The sequence below is a fragment of the Rhinatrema bivittatum genome, chromosome 6 (genome assembly GCF_901001135.1).
Source record: "Rhinatrema bivittatum chromosome 6, aRhiBiv1.1, whole genome shotgun sequence".
NCBI classification, from domain to species: Eukaryota; Metazoa; Chordata; class Amphibia; order Gymnophiona; family Rhinatrematidae; genus Rhinatrema; species Rhinatrema bivittatum.
The window spans coordinates 88,189,751-88,209,213 of NC_042620.1; the positions used below are offsets into that span (position 1 = coordinate 88,189,751).

Below are 19,463 nucleotides of genomic sequence, written 5' to 3' on the forward strand. Positions count from 1 at the left end.
CTCCTGATGATCTACGAGCCCCCAAGATGGGCTTGGGGCGGGGGACAATTTGGAGAAACACCCAATAGATTCAATTTGTACTCTCTGCAGACAATACTGAGGACCTACTGGGCTGAGGTTACACTGGACCACTGGTTCACAAAGAATCACAGCCTGCCCCTGACTGGGGGGTGTCCTGACAGGTACCGGGACAGTGGCTACACTCTCTCTGATACAGTCAAAACCCCATCCCAGGAGTTAACAGAGGCACTGGCTGTGGCTTTGGGGCCCTCTGTTGCTTGGGATGGCTAGGAAGGGCCTGCTGCTGATAGGACCAAGAGACAGAAGATAATGCCTCCTCGTTTGGAAGAAAGCTTTCCTTGGCCCTGATCTCAGAGCCTCCTAGATAAAGAGGCCAGGTATTGGGTGCTAGCAAAGAGCTGCTGGAACATTGCACAATGTTTAAAGATCTGTGCCATCACATCCTTCACTCGATCTCTGAAGAGATTCTCTCTTGTGCACGGAACATCAGTGAGTTATTCCTGCACATCTTGATGAAGATCAGAGTCCCGCAGCCAGACGAGTCTGAGGACACTAATCCTTGCAGCAGAGACTTTCAATGGCCCTCAAAAACATCGTAGGTTGAACAGATCCTGTGTTTTCCACACTCTAGACCAGAGTATTTCATGATCCTACTGAGGCAGCTGCTTGGTCACCTCTTACACCTGCTTCAAGAGGTCCTGTATAAACTGGTAGGCCACTATGTAAGCAATGAGCACAACTCCCTGTAACATTTGCCTCTCAAACTTATCCCTCACAGGGGGGCATCGAGAAGGGAGTCCAAAAGTGCTTGGTTTCTCAACCACAACAGATTGGTGCGGCACCAAGCACTTATATCCAGAAGCCTTCTGGACGAGGTACACTGTTGTCCACCTTCTTATTGATCAAAGAGGAGGTTTTTCCATATCCTCATCAGTAACTCCATAAGTATCTCGTGAACTGGGACTGCCACAATCTCCTTTAGATGCTCCAAGTACTGGAGAATAGCCAGCATCTTGCGGAGAGTATCTTCCTTCATCTGTAGCAAAGGGGATGGCCTCAGCCATCAACCAGACAAACCCTGCAAAGGAAAGGGCTTCCAGAGGAAACATTTCTGCTGTCGAGAGAAGACTGTTTGGAGGGGATGCCATCCGATATTTCATTTTCTAAAGACTCTGAGAAACCTCCCCCCTAGAGATCAAATGGGTCCCTCCTCCCAGTCATAGGGGATGGATCCTGTAGAGCTCTGTCCCCGACCACTGGTATGGGAACCAGAGAAACAGGTCAGGTAGGATGGGACCCTAAGGCTGCCTCTTCCTCAGAGGAGCTTCATACTCCAAGGAACCATGGATGACCACCGGACCAATAGGTAGCGGCACCTCTGATGCCTCATTGGGCTTCTGTGCCACAGCAGCCATAGACACTGGCGACTGTGCCAGCAGGGCACAGATGAATGCCTGAAAGAAACCGAGCAGCAGCTTTAGGAGCAATATTGCTGGTCCTGGTGCTGTCAGTGCTCCAATATCGAGATCCTGCAGCACACCTTCTCTACAATGAGCTGGACTTGTTTTTTCAGCTCCTTCTCAGACTAACCACATCCTCTTTGGAACAGAGAGGAGGATTGGTGGCTAACATCTGGATCATTAAAAGTCATAACAAACCCCTGGGAACCATGAAGGATGAGCCGCTCTCACCATGGGGTTGCTTCGGAGTCTTCTCAGCAAAAGCCAGAGCACCCCCATGCCCAGCACTGTGCATTGACAGAGATCAATGCCAATACTTCGGTTTCCCTTGACTTCAGCTCAGTCCTTCCCCAGTTCAGAGGTCAAAGATGAGGAACCCAATCCCATCTTTGACCGGGAAGAACCAGGTGATGGCCCGTTTCCTGAGTCTCTGATGGCCATCGATGCCAACGAAGATGATGACCCCGCTGATGTTGATGGCTATCAGTGTGGCTCCAAGGTCCCTTGATGTTGATGCCTCTGATATATTGGTCTTCTGGTGCTCGAAGACCTGTTCCTTCTTCTCAAGACAGACCTAGCATCCTTTTGGGGTTATCTGGGTGCATTTGCAGCAACCCCAGACGTCCGAAGCAGGGGACACAACTATCATGGTGATCCGTGATAGACATTGTTCTTGTGCATTGAAGGCACCACTGGAACCTCGATGACATGGCGTTGCGAAACAAAAGGGAAGCAAGATCAAAATCAATGGCAATAGCCATCAATGTCCGGCGGGCACAGAGCACACCGCTGTTCTGGGGTTTCAACTAAGCAAGAGAACTTAAGGTAAATGACCAAAAAAATCTACCTAGGGACAATTACCAGGGGAACAGAGGGACACTGCATTGACGATACGCAAATCTAGACTGCGTAATTCTCTGAAAATGAGAAAAAAAGCTGAAAAAGTTGTAAAAAAAAGTTAGAGACTCAAAAAACCACGAGCCACCAGGCTCGACATAAAAACTAAGACTGAAGGGACCCTGTGTAGATGCATGGTAAAATGCATGCTCGGGCATGCTCAAAGAGGCTCAGTCAAAGTTCCAGAAACTTTGACTGGTGGCAGTGCAATAATAATGGGAGATTTCAATTACCCCAATATTGACTGGGTAAATGTAACATCAGGACTTGCTAGAGATATAAAGTTCCTGGATGTAATAAATGATTGTTTCATGGAGCAATTGGTTCAGGAACCAACAAGAGAGGGAGCTATTTTAGATTTAATTCTTAGTGGAACACAGGATTTGGTGAGAGAGGTAACGGTGGTGGGGCCACTTGGCAACAGTGATCATAACATGATCAAATTTAAACTAATAACTGGTAGGGGGACAATAAGTAAATCTGCAGCTCTAACACTAAACTTTCAAAAGGGAAACTTTGATAAAATGAGGAAAATAGTCAGAAAAAAACTGAAAGGTGCAGCTGCAAAGGTTAAAAGTGTTCAACAGGCTTGGACATTGTTTAAAAATACAATCCTAGAGGCGCAGTCCATATGTATTCCACGCATTAAGAAAGGAGGAAGGAAGGCAAAACGATTACCGTCATGGTTAAAAGGTGAGGTGAAAGAGGCTATTTTAGCCAAAAAAATCATCCTTCAAAAATTGGAAGAAAGATCCATCTGAAGAAAATAGGATAAAACATAAGCATTGTCAAGTTAAGTGTAAAACATTGATAAAACAAGCGAAGAGAGAATTTGAAATGAAGTTGGCCATAGAGGCAAAAACTCATAATAAAAACTTTTTTAAATATATCCAAAGCAAGAAACCTGTGAGGGAGTCGGTTGGACCATTAGATGACCGAGGGGTTAAAGGGGCTCTTAGGGAAGATAAGGCCATTGCAGAAAGACTAAATGAATTCTTTGCTTCCGTGTTTACTAGTGAGGATGTTGGGGAGATACCAGTTCCGGAGTTGGTTTTCAGGGGTGATGAGTCAGACGAACTGAACAAAATCACTGTCAACCTGGAAGATGTAGTAGGCCAGATTGACAAACTAAAGAGTAGCAAGTCACCTGGACCGGATGGTATGCATCCCAGGGTACTAAAGGAACTCAAAAATGAAATTTCTGACCTATTAGTTAAAATTTGTAACCTATCATTAAAATCATCCATTGTACCTGAAGACTGGAGGGTGGCCAATGTAACCCCAATATTTAAAAAAGGCTCCAGGGGTGATCCGGGTAACTATAGACCAGTGAGCCTAACTTCAGTGCCGGGAAAAATAGTGGAAACTATCCTCAAGATCAAAATTGTAGAGCATATAGAAAGACATGATTTAATGGGACACAGTCAACATGGATTTACCCAAGGGAAGTCTTGCCTAACAAACCTGCTTCATTTTTTTGAAGGGGTTAATAAACATGTGGATAATAGTAAGAACATAAGAACATAAGAACATAAGAAAATGCCATACTGGGTCAGACCAAGGGTCCATCAAGCCCAGCATCCTGTTTCCAACAGTGGCCAATCCAGGCCATAAGAACCTGGCAAGTACCCAAAAACTAAGTCTATTCCATGTAACCATTGCTAATGGCAGTGGCTATTCTCTAAGTGAACCTAATAGCAGGTAATGGACTTCTCCTCCAAGAACTTATCCAATCCTTTTTTAAACACAGCTATACTACCTGCACGAACCACATTCTCTGGCAACAAATTCCAGAGTTTAATTGTGCGTTGAGTAAAAAAGAACTTTCTCCGATTAGTTTTAAATGTGCCCCATGCTAACTTCATGGAGTGTCCCCTAGTCCTTCTACTATCTGAAAGAGTAAATAACCGATTCACATCTACCCGTTCTAGACCTCTCATGATTTTAAACACCTCTATCATATCCCCCCTCAGTCGTCTCTTCTCCAAGCTGAAAAGTCCTAATCTCTTTAGTCTTTCCTCATAGGGGAGTTGTTCCATTCCCCTTATCATTTTGGTAGCCCGGTGAACCGGTAGATGTAGTGTATTTGGATTTTCAGAAGGCGTTTGACAAAGTCCCTCATGAGAGGCTTCTACGAAAACTAAAAAGTCATGGGATAGGAGGTGATGTCCTTTCGTGGATTACAAACTGGTTAAAAGACAGGAAACAGAGAGTAGGACTAAATGGTCAATTTTCTCAGTGGAAAAGGGTAAACAGTGGAGTGCCTCAGGGATCTGTACTTGGACCGGTGCTTTTCAATATATATATCAATGATCTGGAAAGGAATACGATGAGTGACGTTATCAAATTTGCAGATGATACAAAATTATTCAGAGTAGTTAAATCACAAGCAGACTGTGATACATTACAGGAGGACCTTGCAAGACTGGAAGATTGGGCATCCAAATGGCAGATGAAATTTAATGTGGACAAGTGCAAGGTGTTGCATATAGGGAAAAATAACCCTAGCTGTAGTTACACGATGTTAGGTTCCATATTAGGAGCTACCACCCAAGAAAGAGATCTAGGCGTCATAGTAGATAATACATTGAAATAGTCAGCTCAGTGTGCTGCAGCAGTCAAAAAAGCAAATAAAATGTTAGGAATTATTAGGAAGGGAATGGTTAATAAAACGGAAAATGTCATAATGCCTCTATATCGCTCCATGGTGAGACCACACCTTGAATACTGTGTACAATTCTGGTCGCCGTATCTCAAAAAAGATATAGTTGCAATGCAGAAGGTACAGAGAAGGGCAACCAAAATGATAAAGGGGATGGAACAGCTCCCCTATGAGGAAAGGCTGAAGAGGTTAGGGCTGTTCAGCTTGGAGACGAGACGGCTGAGGGGGGATATCATAGAGGTCTTTAAGATCATGAGAGGTCTTGAACGAGTAGATGTGACTCGGTTATTTACACTTTCGAATAATAGAAGGACTAGGGGGCATTCCATGAAGTTAGCAAGTAGCACATTTAAGACTAATCGGAGAAAATTCTTTTTCACTCAACGCACAATAAATCTCTGGAATTTGTTGCCAGAGGATGTGGTTAGTGCAGTTAGTGTAGCTGGGTTCAAAAAAGGTTTGGATAAGTTCTTGGAAGAGAAGTCCATTAACTGCTATTAATCAAGTTTACTTAGGGAATAGTCACTGCTATTAATTGCATCAGTAGCATGGGATCTTCTAGGTGTTTGGGTAATTGCCAGGTTCTTGTGGCCTGGTTTGGCCTCTGTTGGAAACAGGATGCTGGGCTTGATGGACCCTTGGTCTGACCCAGCATGGCAATTTCTTATGTTCTTATGTTCTTATGTTTACCGTGCCAGGCTCCATTGAATGGTGTCACCCTTGTGTGAGGGCTGCCATCCTGCTTGTCCTCTGAGAACTACAGGGGATCTCTGAGGGAGTGATGGGAATTGTAAGGGCTAGATAAACTGGATAGATTGGTAGACTAGATGGGCTATATAGTCTTTTTTTGCTGTCATGTTTCTAGGCTTCCTGTTTGTTTTCCCTATGACTACCTCACACTATACTCCCCACCCAAGCAGTAATTATCTTTAAGACCACATGGAATCTAAGCCCCCTACTTACAACACAAAAAGAAGACATACTATAAAATATAGCAGAGAACTGTGAAATAAACTAAGCACTATAAAAAAAATCAACATTATAGAGTACTGAAACATCTGACAGCACAGATCATAGGTGACAGTAGCACAATGCATTTGAATTATCCATTTTTTTTTATTATTATTTCCAGAGGTTGTAGCCTGCAATTGGATTTTTTTGTTAAAAAAGTTTAACTCAGTGGTCCATATCTCACATAGAGAAATGGAACAGTAACCATTTTTGTCTATAGTGAATTCAAGCAGTTCATCAAGTCACACAGATAGATGGCGGCACCAACATCGGATAATGTCACCCTTCTGTGTGACTGTGAACGGCTGTCTTCAGAGGACACCAGTTATAGTTAAGCAATTTTTTTTTCACAAACTTGGAAAAATTAATATATTCATGAAAACTAGGAAAAAAGGACTTGTTTATACTAGTTTTGCTATAAAATTGCCTTTATGGTATTTGACCTCTCAGATTAATTTATTTCAGTTCAATATTTTAAGATAGCAGTTTACCTGGAAAAGGTGCTAACTGGGGATGTGCTGCTAAGGCTGTGGGTGCACCAAGAGTTCCCAAGCCACCAAACTCTGAATGCCCTGAGCTGGCTGTATGAAGACCAAAGACTGGGTGACTGACCATTGGAAAGGCACTCGACACTGTGGATAGGTTAAATGGCTGATCCCCAGGTGCTCTGAACAAATGTCCTAGGAAAAGAAAAACACAAGAGAAACAAATAATGCTTCAGAAATGAAAAGCTCAATTCATACGTACAGTTTACACAAACAGATGCAAAAATTGAGCTTAAGAATTTGTATCTAGATATTTTCTACTCGATTCTTATCATCCACATCTTAAAATTACAGTTTCTACCACAGCAGATCATTAAAAAGTGTAACACACTCTATAATGTGCACTTTAAAAATATATAAATAGTAAGAGGCCAATATTCAAGTTATCTGGGTCAATGCAGACTTTTCAATATTGCCAGCATTATCCAGCTAAATTTTAGCCAGATTAAGTCATTACCTGGCTAAAATTTAGGAAATAAATTAGGGGCATTTCAGAGCAGGGATGAATTCGCTAGGAAACTTATCTGGCTAACTCTGATATTAGTCAAATAAATTTTTGGCTAACGCTAGCTGCCCCAGGAATAAGAAAGACTAAAGGTATCTGGCAATATCTTCCTAGATAACTTTAGACTTAACTGACTATATTGAAAAGAATACAGCCAGTTAAGAGACAATATTGTCTTAGAAAAAATGTACCTCACAGACCTGATTCCCTAACCTTCACCCCATGTTTAAAAAATGGGCCCTGTAGGGTCAAGGCTCCTAACCCCTGCAATCCCCTCCAAGCAAACTTTAAAAATAGAAATAATCTGGGTCCACTGGCTAGCTTCCTCCTTCCTCCCCTATTTGCCAAAAGAAGAACGGAATGGCCTCCTGCTGCCCCAACCCTAACCCTCCTGCCCATTCAACATCTTACCAAACCCCTTTTCACACTATATACAGCTCCCAACGATTTTCACCACTCCTCTGACAGCAAAGATGACAACACTGGTTACTTACACTTGAAAATTATCCTGCATCATCTGGTTTTTCCTGCATCATGTAAGTCAGGATCTTACATAAACATAAGAACTGCCATACTGGGTTTGAACAAAAGTCTATCAAGCCCAGTATCTGTTTCCAACAGTGGCTAATCCAGGTCACAAGTACCTGTCAGGATCCCAAATAGTAGACAGATTCCAAGTTGCTTACACCCAAGGATAAGCAGTGGCTTTTCTAAAGTCTACCTAGATAACAACCTTTTATGGACATTCCTCCGGGAACTTGTCCAAACCTTTTTTAAACCCACCTACATTAACAGCCTTTACTATATCCTCTGGCAATGAATTACAGAGCTTAACTGTAGGGGTGTGCATTCGTTCCCTATGAATTGGTAATCCACAACGTATAGGGCCATATTCGTTGTATTCGTGGGGAAGCGAAACGTATCGTGATTCCCCATGAATACAACGAATCTTCGCCGAATTATTTGGCCGCCTAAAGGAGTGAATTTAAACAAACCCCCCACCTTCCTGACCCCCCCCCCCCCAAGACTTACCAAAACTCTCTGGTGGTCCAGCAGGGGTCCGGGAGCGATCTCCTGCACTCGAGCCGTTGGCTGCCAGTAATCAAAATGGTGCTGATAGCCTTTGCCCTTACTGATGTCACAGGGGCTACCGGTGCCATTGGTCAGCCCCTGTCACATGGTAGGAGCACAAGGTGGCGCCATCCATCCATTGCTCCTAGCATGTGACAGGGGCTGACCAATGGCACCGGTAGCCCCTGTGACATAGTAGGTCAAAGGCTATCGGCGCCATTTTGAATACCAGCAGCCGAGGGTTGAGTGCAGGAGATGGCTCCCGGACCCCCTGCTGGACCCACTAGGGAGTTTTGGTAAGTCTTGGGGGGGGGGGGGGGGGTTCAGGAGGGTGGGGGGTTGTAAATTTAATTTTAGCCAGGGAACGAATAAGAATTGACGTATAAACATATCGGGGGGCCCACTTGACGAATGCAACGTATCTGCCCCCCGACGAATACGAATCCCAAATGCAACATATGGCATCCCTCTGCACATCCCTACTTAACTGTGCTTTGAAGGAAAAGTATTTTCTCCAATTTGTTTTAAATGTGCTACTTAGTAACTTTATAGAGTGAGCCCTAGTCAATTGCTTGAAAGAGTAAACAATTGATTAACATTTTATTTATTTATTTGTAAGTTTTTATATACCATTGTTTGGTTCTAGCCTTCACAACGGTTTACAGGTAACAATAGAAAAACATATGAAGGTTTACAGGTAACAACAGAAAAACATATGAAGTTTATGATTTGTAAAAAGCAACTTAATGGTTTACAGGGATAACAATCCAACATAGGGGGTTTACAATCTGTGGAGAATAACAAAAAGTTAATGCTCTAGTATATCAAGTTGTAAATAAATAAATAGGTTAGGTGTGAATATATCATCAATAAGGGTAAACTGAATAATCTGCTCTCATAGGTAATTATGAGTGCGGAGGCTCCGACTTTCATAAATCGTAAGAGCACTAAAAACCTTAATATTGATTGTTATATACATAATAGATTTGAATAGTGAGAAATACTGATGTGGAGATTGTGTAGGTGTCATTTATCCTATGCCGTCTCTATATGCTTGTTGGAACAGCCATGTTTTGAGGAATTTTCTGAAGAGTTTTACATTGCTCTGTAACCTTAGATTTTCTGGTAATGTAGTCCACAGATTCGGTCCTGCCAGTGAAATCGCTCTCTCCCATTCTGTGGTAAGTCTGGCAGATGTGATTGAGAGGATTGATAAAAAGGCCTTATTTGTTCATCTCGTGTTATGCTGTGGAGTATGTTATCGTATTATAGCATTTAGCCATTCGACTTCATTGCCGTATATTGTTTTGTGTAGGATGGAAAGTACTTTGAACTCGATCCGTTTGTTGATGGGTAACCAGTGAAGTGCTTTTAGGATAGGGGTGATGTGTTCCATTTTTTTTTATGACCGGTTAGAATTCTAGCGGCAGCATTTTGTAATATTTGAAGCGGTCGTGTAGTTGATTTGGGTAGTCCTAACAGTAGCAAATTGCAGTAATCAAAGCTCATAAAGATTAGGGAATGCAGTATGGTTCTAAAATCAAGTTGATTTAGGAGTGGTTTTAAGCGTTTAAGAATTAATAGTTTGTTAAAACCTTCTTTGATCTTCATGGATATGTGTTTTTTGAAGTTCAATTCTGGGTCAATCCATATACCAAGGTCCTTCACTTTATCACCCAGTTTAATAATAGTGTTGTCAATTTGCATAGTGTTGTTAGGGTTGTTTATTGATCTTTTTCTTTCAAGTAGTATGCATTCTGTCTTATCCATGTTAAGGCAGAGTCTCATTTGATTTAGGAGATTTTTTATGTCATTGAGATATATGGCTGAGAGTTTAAATGTTTTTTCTAATGTGTCAGTCACAGGTATGATTAGTTGGATGTCATCGGCAAACATAAAGTATGTAATGCCGAGACTAGAGAGTAGCTGACATAATGGGAGGAGATATATATTAAACAGTGTTGGCAGATAAGGCCAAGCCTTGTGGGACTCCGGTTTCTAATGATATTGACTCTGATTTGGAATTATTAATGTTTACCTGGAATGATCTCTTGAGAAGAAATGAGGTGAACCAATTTAGTGTTGTATTGGTTAGACCTATTTCAGATAACCTGTATAACCCATCCCTCTCCACTCGTGATTTTATAGACATCTATTTTATCTCCACTCAGTTGACTTCTACAAGTTGAAGAGCCCTAATCTCTTTAGCCTTTCCTCATTGAGGAACTGTTCCATCCCCTTTTATCATTTTGGTCGCCTTTCTCTGTTCCTTTTCCAATTCCACTATATCTTGTCTGAGATGCGGCGACCAGAAGTGTACACAGTGCAGTCGTACCATGGAATAAATTTAAAGGTATTATGATAGTCTCCATTCCTTTCCTAATAATTAATGTTAGCTTTTTTTTTTTTTTACAGCTACCACATACTGAGCTGACAATTAACATTGTCCATGATGCCTAGAACCTTTTCCTGGGCTGTGACTCCTAGTATGAAACCTAACATCATGTAACTACTATTTAATTTTTATTTCCTACATGCCTCACTTTGCACTTGTCCACATTAAATTTAATCTGTCATTTGGATGCCCTGCAATTTGCTTGTGATTTAGCAACTGAGAATAATTTTGTAATGTCTGCAAATATGATCACTTCACTCGTTGTTCCCTTTTCCAGATCATTTATATATATGTTCAAAAACATAGGTCCCAGTCCACTATTTACTTTGCTCCATTGAGAAAACTGACCATTTAGCCTACTCTCCATTTCCTGTGTTTTAACCAATTCACCATGCACAATAGAATGTTGCTGCTATCCCGTGACTTTTTAATTTTCTCAGGAATCTCTCATGTGGGACTTCTGTCACTCCTTCTGCAAATCCAAATACACTATATAAACTGGCTTATTATTATACATATGTTCATTAACCCTTAAAAAAATGTAGCAGACTAGTAAAGCAAGATGTCTAGGCAAATCTATGTTGGCTGTGTCCCATTAAACCATGTCTATTTTGTTCTTCAGAATAGTTGCTATGAATTATTTTTTTTTTACATTGATGTTAGGCTCACCAGTATATAATCTCAAGGATCATCTCAAGGCCCTTTTTAAAGATTGGATTTACATTGGTCACCCTCTAATCTTCAGGTACAACAGACAATTTTAATGATAAGTGACAAATTACTAGTAATAAGATTTCAATTTCAATTTTTCAGTTCTTTGAGACCTTTGGGCTTATACAGTCTGGTCCAGATGATTTGCTACTCTTTAGTTTGACAATTTGCTCTATTACATCTTCTACATTAATTGTGATTTGTTTCAGTTCCTCTAGATGACTGCTATTAAATACAGTTTATGGCATGGATATCTCCCCAATATTTTCCATCCTAAAAACTAAAGCAAATAATTAATTTAGTCTTTCCGGTTTGGCTTTTGTGAAGTTCACAATGAATCCCAATGACCTGCTACAAATCATTCTAGTTTACGCCCCTCCGGGACTTCTGGATTCAGACGCCTCCCCCATTCTAGAAATAATAGCTACTAACCTAAATCTTGAATCTCCAGCAATCATATTGGGAGATTTTAACTTACATGTTGACGACCCCTATCCCTCCACAAACTGTGAAACTTTCCTAAACGCCATGACCGCCATGGGATTCAAGCAGATAATCAACAATCCCACCCACAGAGCAGGACACACTCTGGATCTCATTTTTGTAAATTCAGGCATCTCACACTCAGCACCACCAATATGCAAATCAGTCCCCTGGTCAGATCATGCTTTAATCTCTACCACCTTTTCACTGGCACAATCAAGCATCAAACACGATCCTCAACCTCAATTCACTTACAGAAACCTTTGTTCATCTGATGAACTTCACGAACACCTTGTCCTAGAACTCCCACATATAGACATCTCTACTCCCAACTCTGCTCTCCATTCTTGGTCCAACATCACAGGATCGGCAGCAAATAAACTTTGCCCACTAGCAACAAAAAAACCGAAACTGAATGCCTCCAGAAGACAACCCTGGTTTAACGAACAACTGCAAAAACTCAAACATTCCCTTCGACAAAAAGAAAACAAATGGCGTAAAGCCCCATCACCGACCTCCCTCTCAGCTTACAAACTAGCTCTTCACATATACAAGAGCACAACATTAAAAACAAAAAGGGACTACTACGCTCACAAGATACATCACCTAATCTTCGATTCAAAAGCCCTCTTTACATACGTCTCGAATTTAACTCAACCCAATTCTCCGGACATTCCACTCAACCAAGCGCACGAAAAAGCTGAGGAGCTGGCCATCTTCTTCAGTAACAAAATTTCCAACCTACAATCATTACTAAAACCGAATACCCTAGCTCCATTCAGCTCATACCACCATCACTCCAAAAACACTACTATACAAGCCTTCGAACCCATTGCTACATCAGAGACCAAGTTAATATTGAAGAGAATGAAACCTTCATCTCATCCATTTGACCAGATCCCTTCCAAACTACTGCTACTAATACCAGATACCATTTCCAAAACCTTGACTGACATTATCAACTGTTCCTTAGCCCAAGGAACTTATCCAGACGACCTGAAAATTGCCTCTATCAAACCTCTATTAAAAAAACCTAATTTAAATCCTAAAGATCCCTCCAACTTCCGTCCAATATCCAACCTCCCTTTTATAGCCAAGGTTACGGAAAAATTAGTCAACACCAGATTATCAGAATACCTCGAAGACCACAATATATTATTCCCCACTCAATACGGCTTCCGAAAATCTTTAAGTACAGAATCTCTTCTCATATCTCTGACAGATTACCTCATCATGGGCCTCGATAAAGGTCACGCCTATCTGCTGATACTCCTCGACCTATCGGCCGCCTTTGATACCGTGAATCACTCCCTTCTCCTAAATCAACTAGCGAACATCGGAATTACAGGCTCTGCTCTTGCCTGGTTCAAATCATTTTTGGGAAACAGAGGATACAAAGTCAAAATACACAACAAAGAATCTCAGTTCTATCCTTCCACGCTAGGAGTTCCACAGGGCTCCTCTCTTTCCCCCACGCTCTTTAACATTTACCTCCTACCCCTTTGTCAACTATTAACCAATCTGAACCTCAAATACTTTCTTTATGCAGATGACGTCCAGATTGTCATCCCTATCAAAGAATCCCTTGCTAAAACCATCAAATTCTGGGAAAACTGCCTTCAAAATATTGACAACCTCCTCTCCAGTCTAAATCTAATCTTAAATTCCGCAAAAACAGAACTCCTCATAATTTCACCCGAAAACAGTAACCTCACCTCAAATCCACCAACCGGCTTTCAAACTTCACAAGTAAGAGACCTAGGAGCCATCATTGATAATCGACTAAATCTAAAATCATTTATTAATCAAACCACGAAGGACTGCTTTCATAAGCTGCACGTCTTAAAAAGAATTAAATCACTTTTCCACTTCCACGATTACAGAACAGTCTTGCAATCAATAATCTTCTCGAAGTTAGATTATTGCAATTCTATTCTATTAGGTCTCCCGTCTTCCCATACTAAACCTCTTCAGATGGTTCAGAACACGGCGGCCAGAATTTTGACAAACACAAGAAGAAGAGACCACATATCTCGGATCCTCAAAGACTTACATTGGCTGCCAGTGCACTATAGAATTTTATATAAATCCATTACCACCATATACAAAGCATTCCATCAACTCTCTCCGCTTAACCTCCAAATCCCATTTAAAAAACATACCTCCACCAGACCGATCAGAGAGTCCTACAGAGATTCACTACAGGTTCCTCCTGCCAAAACCTTTCACCATATGACTCTTAGAGACAGGGCCTTCTCTACTGCAGGACCGACTTTGTGGAACTCCATCCCACCAGAACTGAGACAGGAACCCTGTCTTCCTACATTTAGAAAAAGACTTAAAACTTGGTTATTTATGAAAGCCTTTCCAGATACCAACTGAACTTACTTTCAATTCAAGCAACTCAACTCCGACAGAGTAATCAACAACCTTGGACAACTCCTTAATGTATTTTTCTTTTTCTAATTTGGCAGGTTGTATTACCTTGGCTATTTCTTTTTTAGCTCATTGTTAATTTCTCTTTCACCTTCTCTACAATCCAAGTTGCATTATGTCCCTGTTTTATTGTAACTGCTATCTTCATATTCTATCACATGTTAATGTTAAGTGTTTTTAAGTATTTATCCTTTTGTCACACCCTGTTTATTGTAAACCGGCATGATGCGACTCCCATCGCGAATGCCGGTATATAAGAAATATAAATAAATAAATAAATAAATAAATAAAGAAGTTGGATCATCATCTGCAGTGAGTGCAATACCCTTGCTTGGGAAGATCTCTATCACTAGCCAGTCAATTAAGAAGGGGCAAACATGGATGCACTGACAATAAAGATGTGCTGCTAACACCACCAGGCATTTGATGAAGACCCTCATGGCCACTGAGAGCCTGAAAGGGAGCACTTTGCATTGGTAGTGAGAGGAATCCACTATGAAACATAGGTATTGCCAATGGGAGGGTGTATTAGTGTGTATAATTTTCTGTCTTTATGAGAGAAAAAAAGTCATATAATGATTTGTTTGTATGTAATTTGTGTAACAGAGAAATGCTTTGTGCTTTGCAGTCTCCTCACCCTTTGTTTACAGAAAGTAGTCTCCATTATTGTGCACCAGTCAGGCACACAGCTAGTAGGGAGTACTGCAGAGGAAAAGATAACACATAAGCTTGTGGGCTATAGTAGCCCCTCTTTCTCTCCCCCCCCCCCCCCCTCTCTTTGCTAGAAGCTGCTTGGCACATTTTACTGCTTACACCTGCCCTCCCTTCCTCCAAGCTCCAATGTCACAGTTAGATCCTGGACACAAAATGGAAACTTGACTTAATTAAAAGTAAAGGAACTTACTTGTTTAGAGCAAGCCAAGAGATAGTTAAAAGGTTTTCTGTCCAAGCTTCACTAGTCTGCACTGAGACAACTGGCATATACCCAGAATAGTTTCAGTAAAACATTTTACTGAGAAATAGATATTAGAATTGCATACATTATTCATAGATACTTTTGTAATGATTTAATAGTGGTATTCCTGCCTGAATTATTGTATGATTGCTTTCATTTATATTAATGCAGATATTATTCTAGATATTTTGATTATAGATTATGATAAGTTTAAATAATTTTTGGGGGTTATAGTCACATAGTAATATGAGAAATAGGGAATATGCACAAACAAAAGAATTTTACCATTTATGAGTGGTCCTGAACCACGCAGAAAAGTTCTTATCAGTAGTTTTAGCAATATTTAAGGAAAATGAGGCAAAGAAATCCTTCCTGTGGATGTCTTATTCCAAAGAGGAATAAAACTCCAGCCCATCATATCCCAGGCAGATTCCCTTCCGAGAACAGAAAATAGGGGTCTCCAGCACTGATTAGTTTCCAAAACAAGAACTCGCTTGGCTGATTCACTTGTCTCGGGAAATGAGACACCCTTTCAGGAAAAGGTGACAGCTTCTGCTAGGCTTCTGTATATAAGAACATAAGAAATTGCCATGCTGGGTCAGACCAAGGGTCCATCAAGCCCAGCATCCTGTTTCTAACAGAGGCCAAACCAGGCCACAAGAACCTGGCAATTACCCAAACACTAAGAAGATCCCATGCCACTGATGCAATTAATAGCAGTGGCTATTCCCTAAGTAAATTTGATTAATAGCCGTTAATGGACTTCTCCTCCAAGAACTTATCCAAACCTTTTTTGAACCCAGCTACACTAACTGCACTAACCACATCCTCTGGCAACAAATTCCAGAGCTTTATTGTGCGTTGAGTGAAAAAGAATTTTCTCCGATTAGTCTTAAATGTGCTACTTGCTAACTTCATGGAATGCCCCCTAGTCTTCTATTATTCGAAAGTGTAAATAACCGATTCACATCTACCCATTCAAGACCTCTCATGATCTTAAAGACCTCTATCATATCCCCCCTCAGCCGCCTCTTCTCCAAGCTGAACAGCCCTAACCTCTTCAGCCTTTCCTCATAGGGGAGCTGTTCCATCCCCTTTATCATTTTGGTTGCCCTTCTCTGTACCTTCTCCATCACAACTATATCTTTTTTGAGATGCGGCGACCAGAATTGTACACAGTATTCCAGGTGCGGTCTCACCATGGAGCGATATAGAGGCATTATGACATGTTCCGTTTTATTAACCATTCCCTTCCTAATAATTCCTAACATTCTGTTTGCTTTTTTGACTGCTGCAGCACACTGAGCCGACGATTTTAAAGTATTATCCACTATGATGCATAGATCTTTTTCCTGGGTGGTAGCTCCTAATATGGAACCTAATATTGTGTAACTACAGCAAGGATTATTTTTCCCTATATGCAACACCTTGCATTTGTCCACATTAAATTTCATCTGCCATTTGGATGCCCAATCTTCAAGTCTTGCAAGATCCTCCTGTAATGTATCACAATTCGCTTGTGATTTAACTACTCTGAATAATTTTGTATCATCCGCAAATTTAATAACCTCACTCATCGTATTCCTTTCCAGATCATTTATATTTATATTGAAAAGCACTGGTCCAAGTACAGATCCCTGAGGCACTCCACTGTTTACCTTTTTCCACTGAGAAAATTGACCATTTAATCCTACTCTCTGTTTCCTGTCTTTTAACCAGTTTGTAATCCATGAAAGGACATCGCCTCCTATCCCATGACGTTTTAGTTTTCTTCGAAGCCTCTCATGAGGGACTTTGTCAAACGCCTTCTGAAAATCCAAATACACTACATCTACCGGTTCACCTTTATCCACATGTTTATTAACCCCATCAAAAAAATGAAGCAGATTTGTTAAGCAAGACTTCCCTTGGGTAAATCCATGTTGACTGTGTTCCATTAAATCATGTCTTTCTATATGCTCTACGATTTTGATCTTGAGAATAGTTTCCACTATTTTTCCCAGCACAGAAGTCAGGCTCACTGGTTTATAGTTACCCAGATCACCCCTGGAGCCTTTTTTTAAATATTGGGGTAATTACTTTTGACTACTGTGCTGATATTTTGTTTGCACTTTGTCTCAGGTGTTCTTATAAGCACCTGTTTTATATATATATTATAAAGAAAATATAGCTTTTCATTATTTCACAAAAAGACAGTAAGTCTTGTCATTTTTCTTAGTCAATTCAGTAATACAGACCACAGGGCAAATACAAATACTAGCAAAACCCAGAAAGAACCCACCACAGAGGGATGGAAGATTATGTGGGCATATGCATCTTTCAGATCCAGAGCACACATCCAAAACTCATGCCTGAATGAAGAGCAGGCTGGTATGGAGGGAGTTTGTTTTTAATTTCTCCTACAACAGGCACTTGTTCAGACTTTATAAATCCATGAAAGAACTCAATTCCCTCAGTTTCTTGGGGATAAGGAAATAGCAGGAGTAGAACCCTTTGCCACATTTATTGGGAGGGACAGGTTCTATTGCCTGTTGAATGAGAAGTAAATCCACCTTGAGGCAAAGCTGAGGCAAGTGAGATGGATCCAGTCTGAAGGCTGAACAACAGGAGGGCGAAAGAAGCGCAAAAGGTAACCAGACTCCACAATATTGACAACCTAACTGTCCTTGGTAATCTTCTGCCACTCCTCCAGTTACAGATGGATTCTCCCCACCCAAAGTCGTTGCTGCAGAAAATACAAGAAAGGGTACCTCTGGAAGTAGGAGTGCATAAAAGCAAAGTAAGGACGCCTTGATAATGACGGTTACACCTAGCCCATTGGGAGAGACTAGATAGCAACAATCTGCTCCTTGATTTGGGTGTCTATATACCTGAGCTTGCCTCCAAAGAGATGCTCCCCAGAGGAGGGCACATCTACCAAGTTATCATGCACATCTTCCCAGAGACCACTGGTCCTCAATTAAGTTATTCAGCATGATCCAATGGCTGTTGCCAACGAACTGGCTACATTGTAAAAAAATTTGTATACCAAGTGAAGACAATGACAATCAGTACTGCAACATATAAAACTGGTGAGATACGATACAGGCATTAAACATTGAGATCTAGAAACCTTTCTATCGAAGTTGAACAGCAGCCTAAGATCTTTGCCTAGTGAGGTGTTGGAGAAGATCCTTGTCTTTACTCTTTTCAGCACCAACTCCACTATGGCCAATTGGAATGGTAGCTGCACTACTCCAAACCCTGGGGTTTGCTGAATTCCATACTTAAGGTCCAGGTTCCTGGCTACTGGTGGGGGGTGGGGGGGAGCAGGATGCTGGATTTTCTAACATTCTTGTTTGTAAATCCCAAAGGATCAAGTGCACCAGCATTGCTAAGATATCAGCTGGAGTTTACAGGTTCCAGAGAAGACTGAAGACCTCAGCACAGGGGTTCTTGTTCTTACAAATGCTGACTCCCAGGGCCTTCCCCAATTTAACCAAGAACTTGGAATAGGAGAGGTCTTCTTTGGTGAAGAGTGCATTGGAGGATCAGGTAGGGAGGTCAGAGGGAAACCCCCATCAATCCTTCCTCTGATTCAAGGGGTGAAAGAACACTAACACAGAACCCCAATGATAAGGCAGGTGACCGGGGTGGGGTCCTTGGTCATTTCCAAAAATAACCCTAGGGAATTTCCTCCCACTGGCTGGACTCTGCAGCATGAGAATGGTGGGTACTAGATTCCACCCTTACGATCTCCAATGGAACATCCCTCAGCATGGAGGCATGAGGGACTCCCCTTCAAAGGAAAAATCCAGCACTCTGGGCAGGAGAAGTTGAAAAGTGCTCTCCTTATCCTTAACTCCCAGCGAGGCAAAGACTGTCTTCACCAATTCTGCTGCATGGTCTATAGATTTTCATATCCTTTACCAGAATTTGGGGGAGGAACATCTTCTGAAACCAGCAGCAGCTGAACCAAAGAATAAATGCAAACCAATGGCACGACAGAACAAATTGGATGTGCTGTCTCCAGATGAAGACCTTGTTCCAGAAACTTCAATGGTGATACTGTCCTGAAGATGTAAGTGAAGCAAGTCCCTCACAGAGCCTCCTGCTCTCTTTGAGTGTGTCAATAAAGCCAGAGAGTGCTGCACCAATGTGATAAACAGCTGCATCAGTTGCACCAAGGTGTTCTTCCTAGACTGCTTCAACAACGTTGAGAGCTCAAGTGCCAAGCTCTAGTGTGTCAAGATATCAAAAGACAGAGCATTTTCGATACCAAAGACAGAGCATTTTCGATAGCTGGCCCATCCATCTGGAATAGCATCCCTT

General features: G+C 41.4%; 1 protein-coding gene across 16 annotated transcripts in view; it reads right to left on the minus strand.

Moving 5' to 3' along the window:
* The window catches only part of BAZ2B (bromodomain adjacent to zinc finger domain 2B), a 1,147,511-nt gene that overhangs the window by 727,986 nt on the left and 400,062 nt on the right, over positions 1-19,463 (minus strand). For all 16 annotated transcript variants that reach the window (XM_029605562.1, XM_029605561.1, XM_029605560.1 and 13 more), the window contains exon 4: positions 6,543-6,731. In XM_029605562.1, the coding sequence (XP_029461422.1) occupies positions 6,543-6,731 (189 nt within the window). The remainder of the gene's footprint in view (positions 1-6,542; positions 6,732-19,463) is intronic.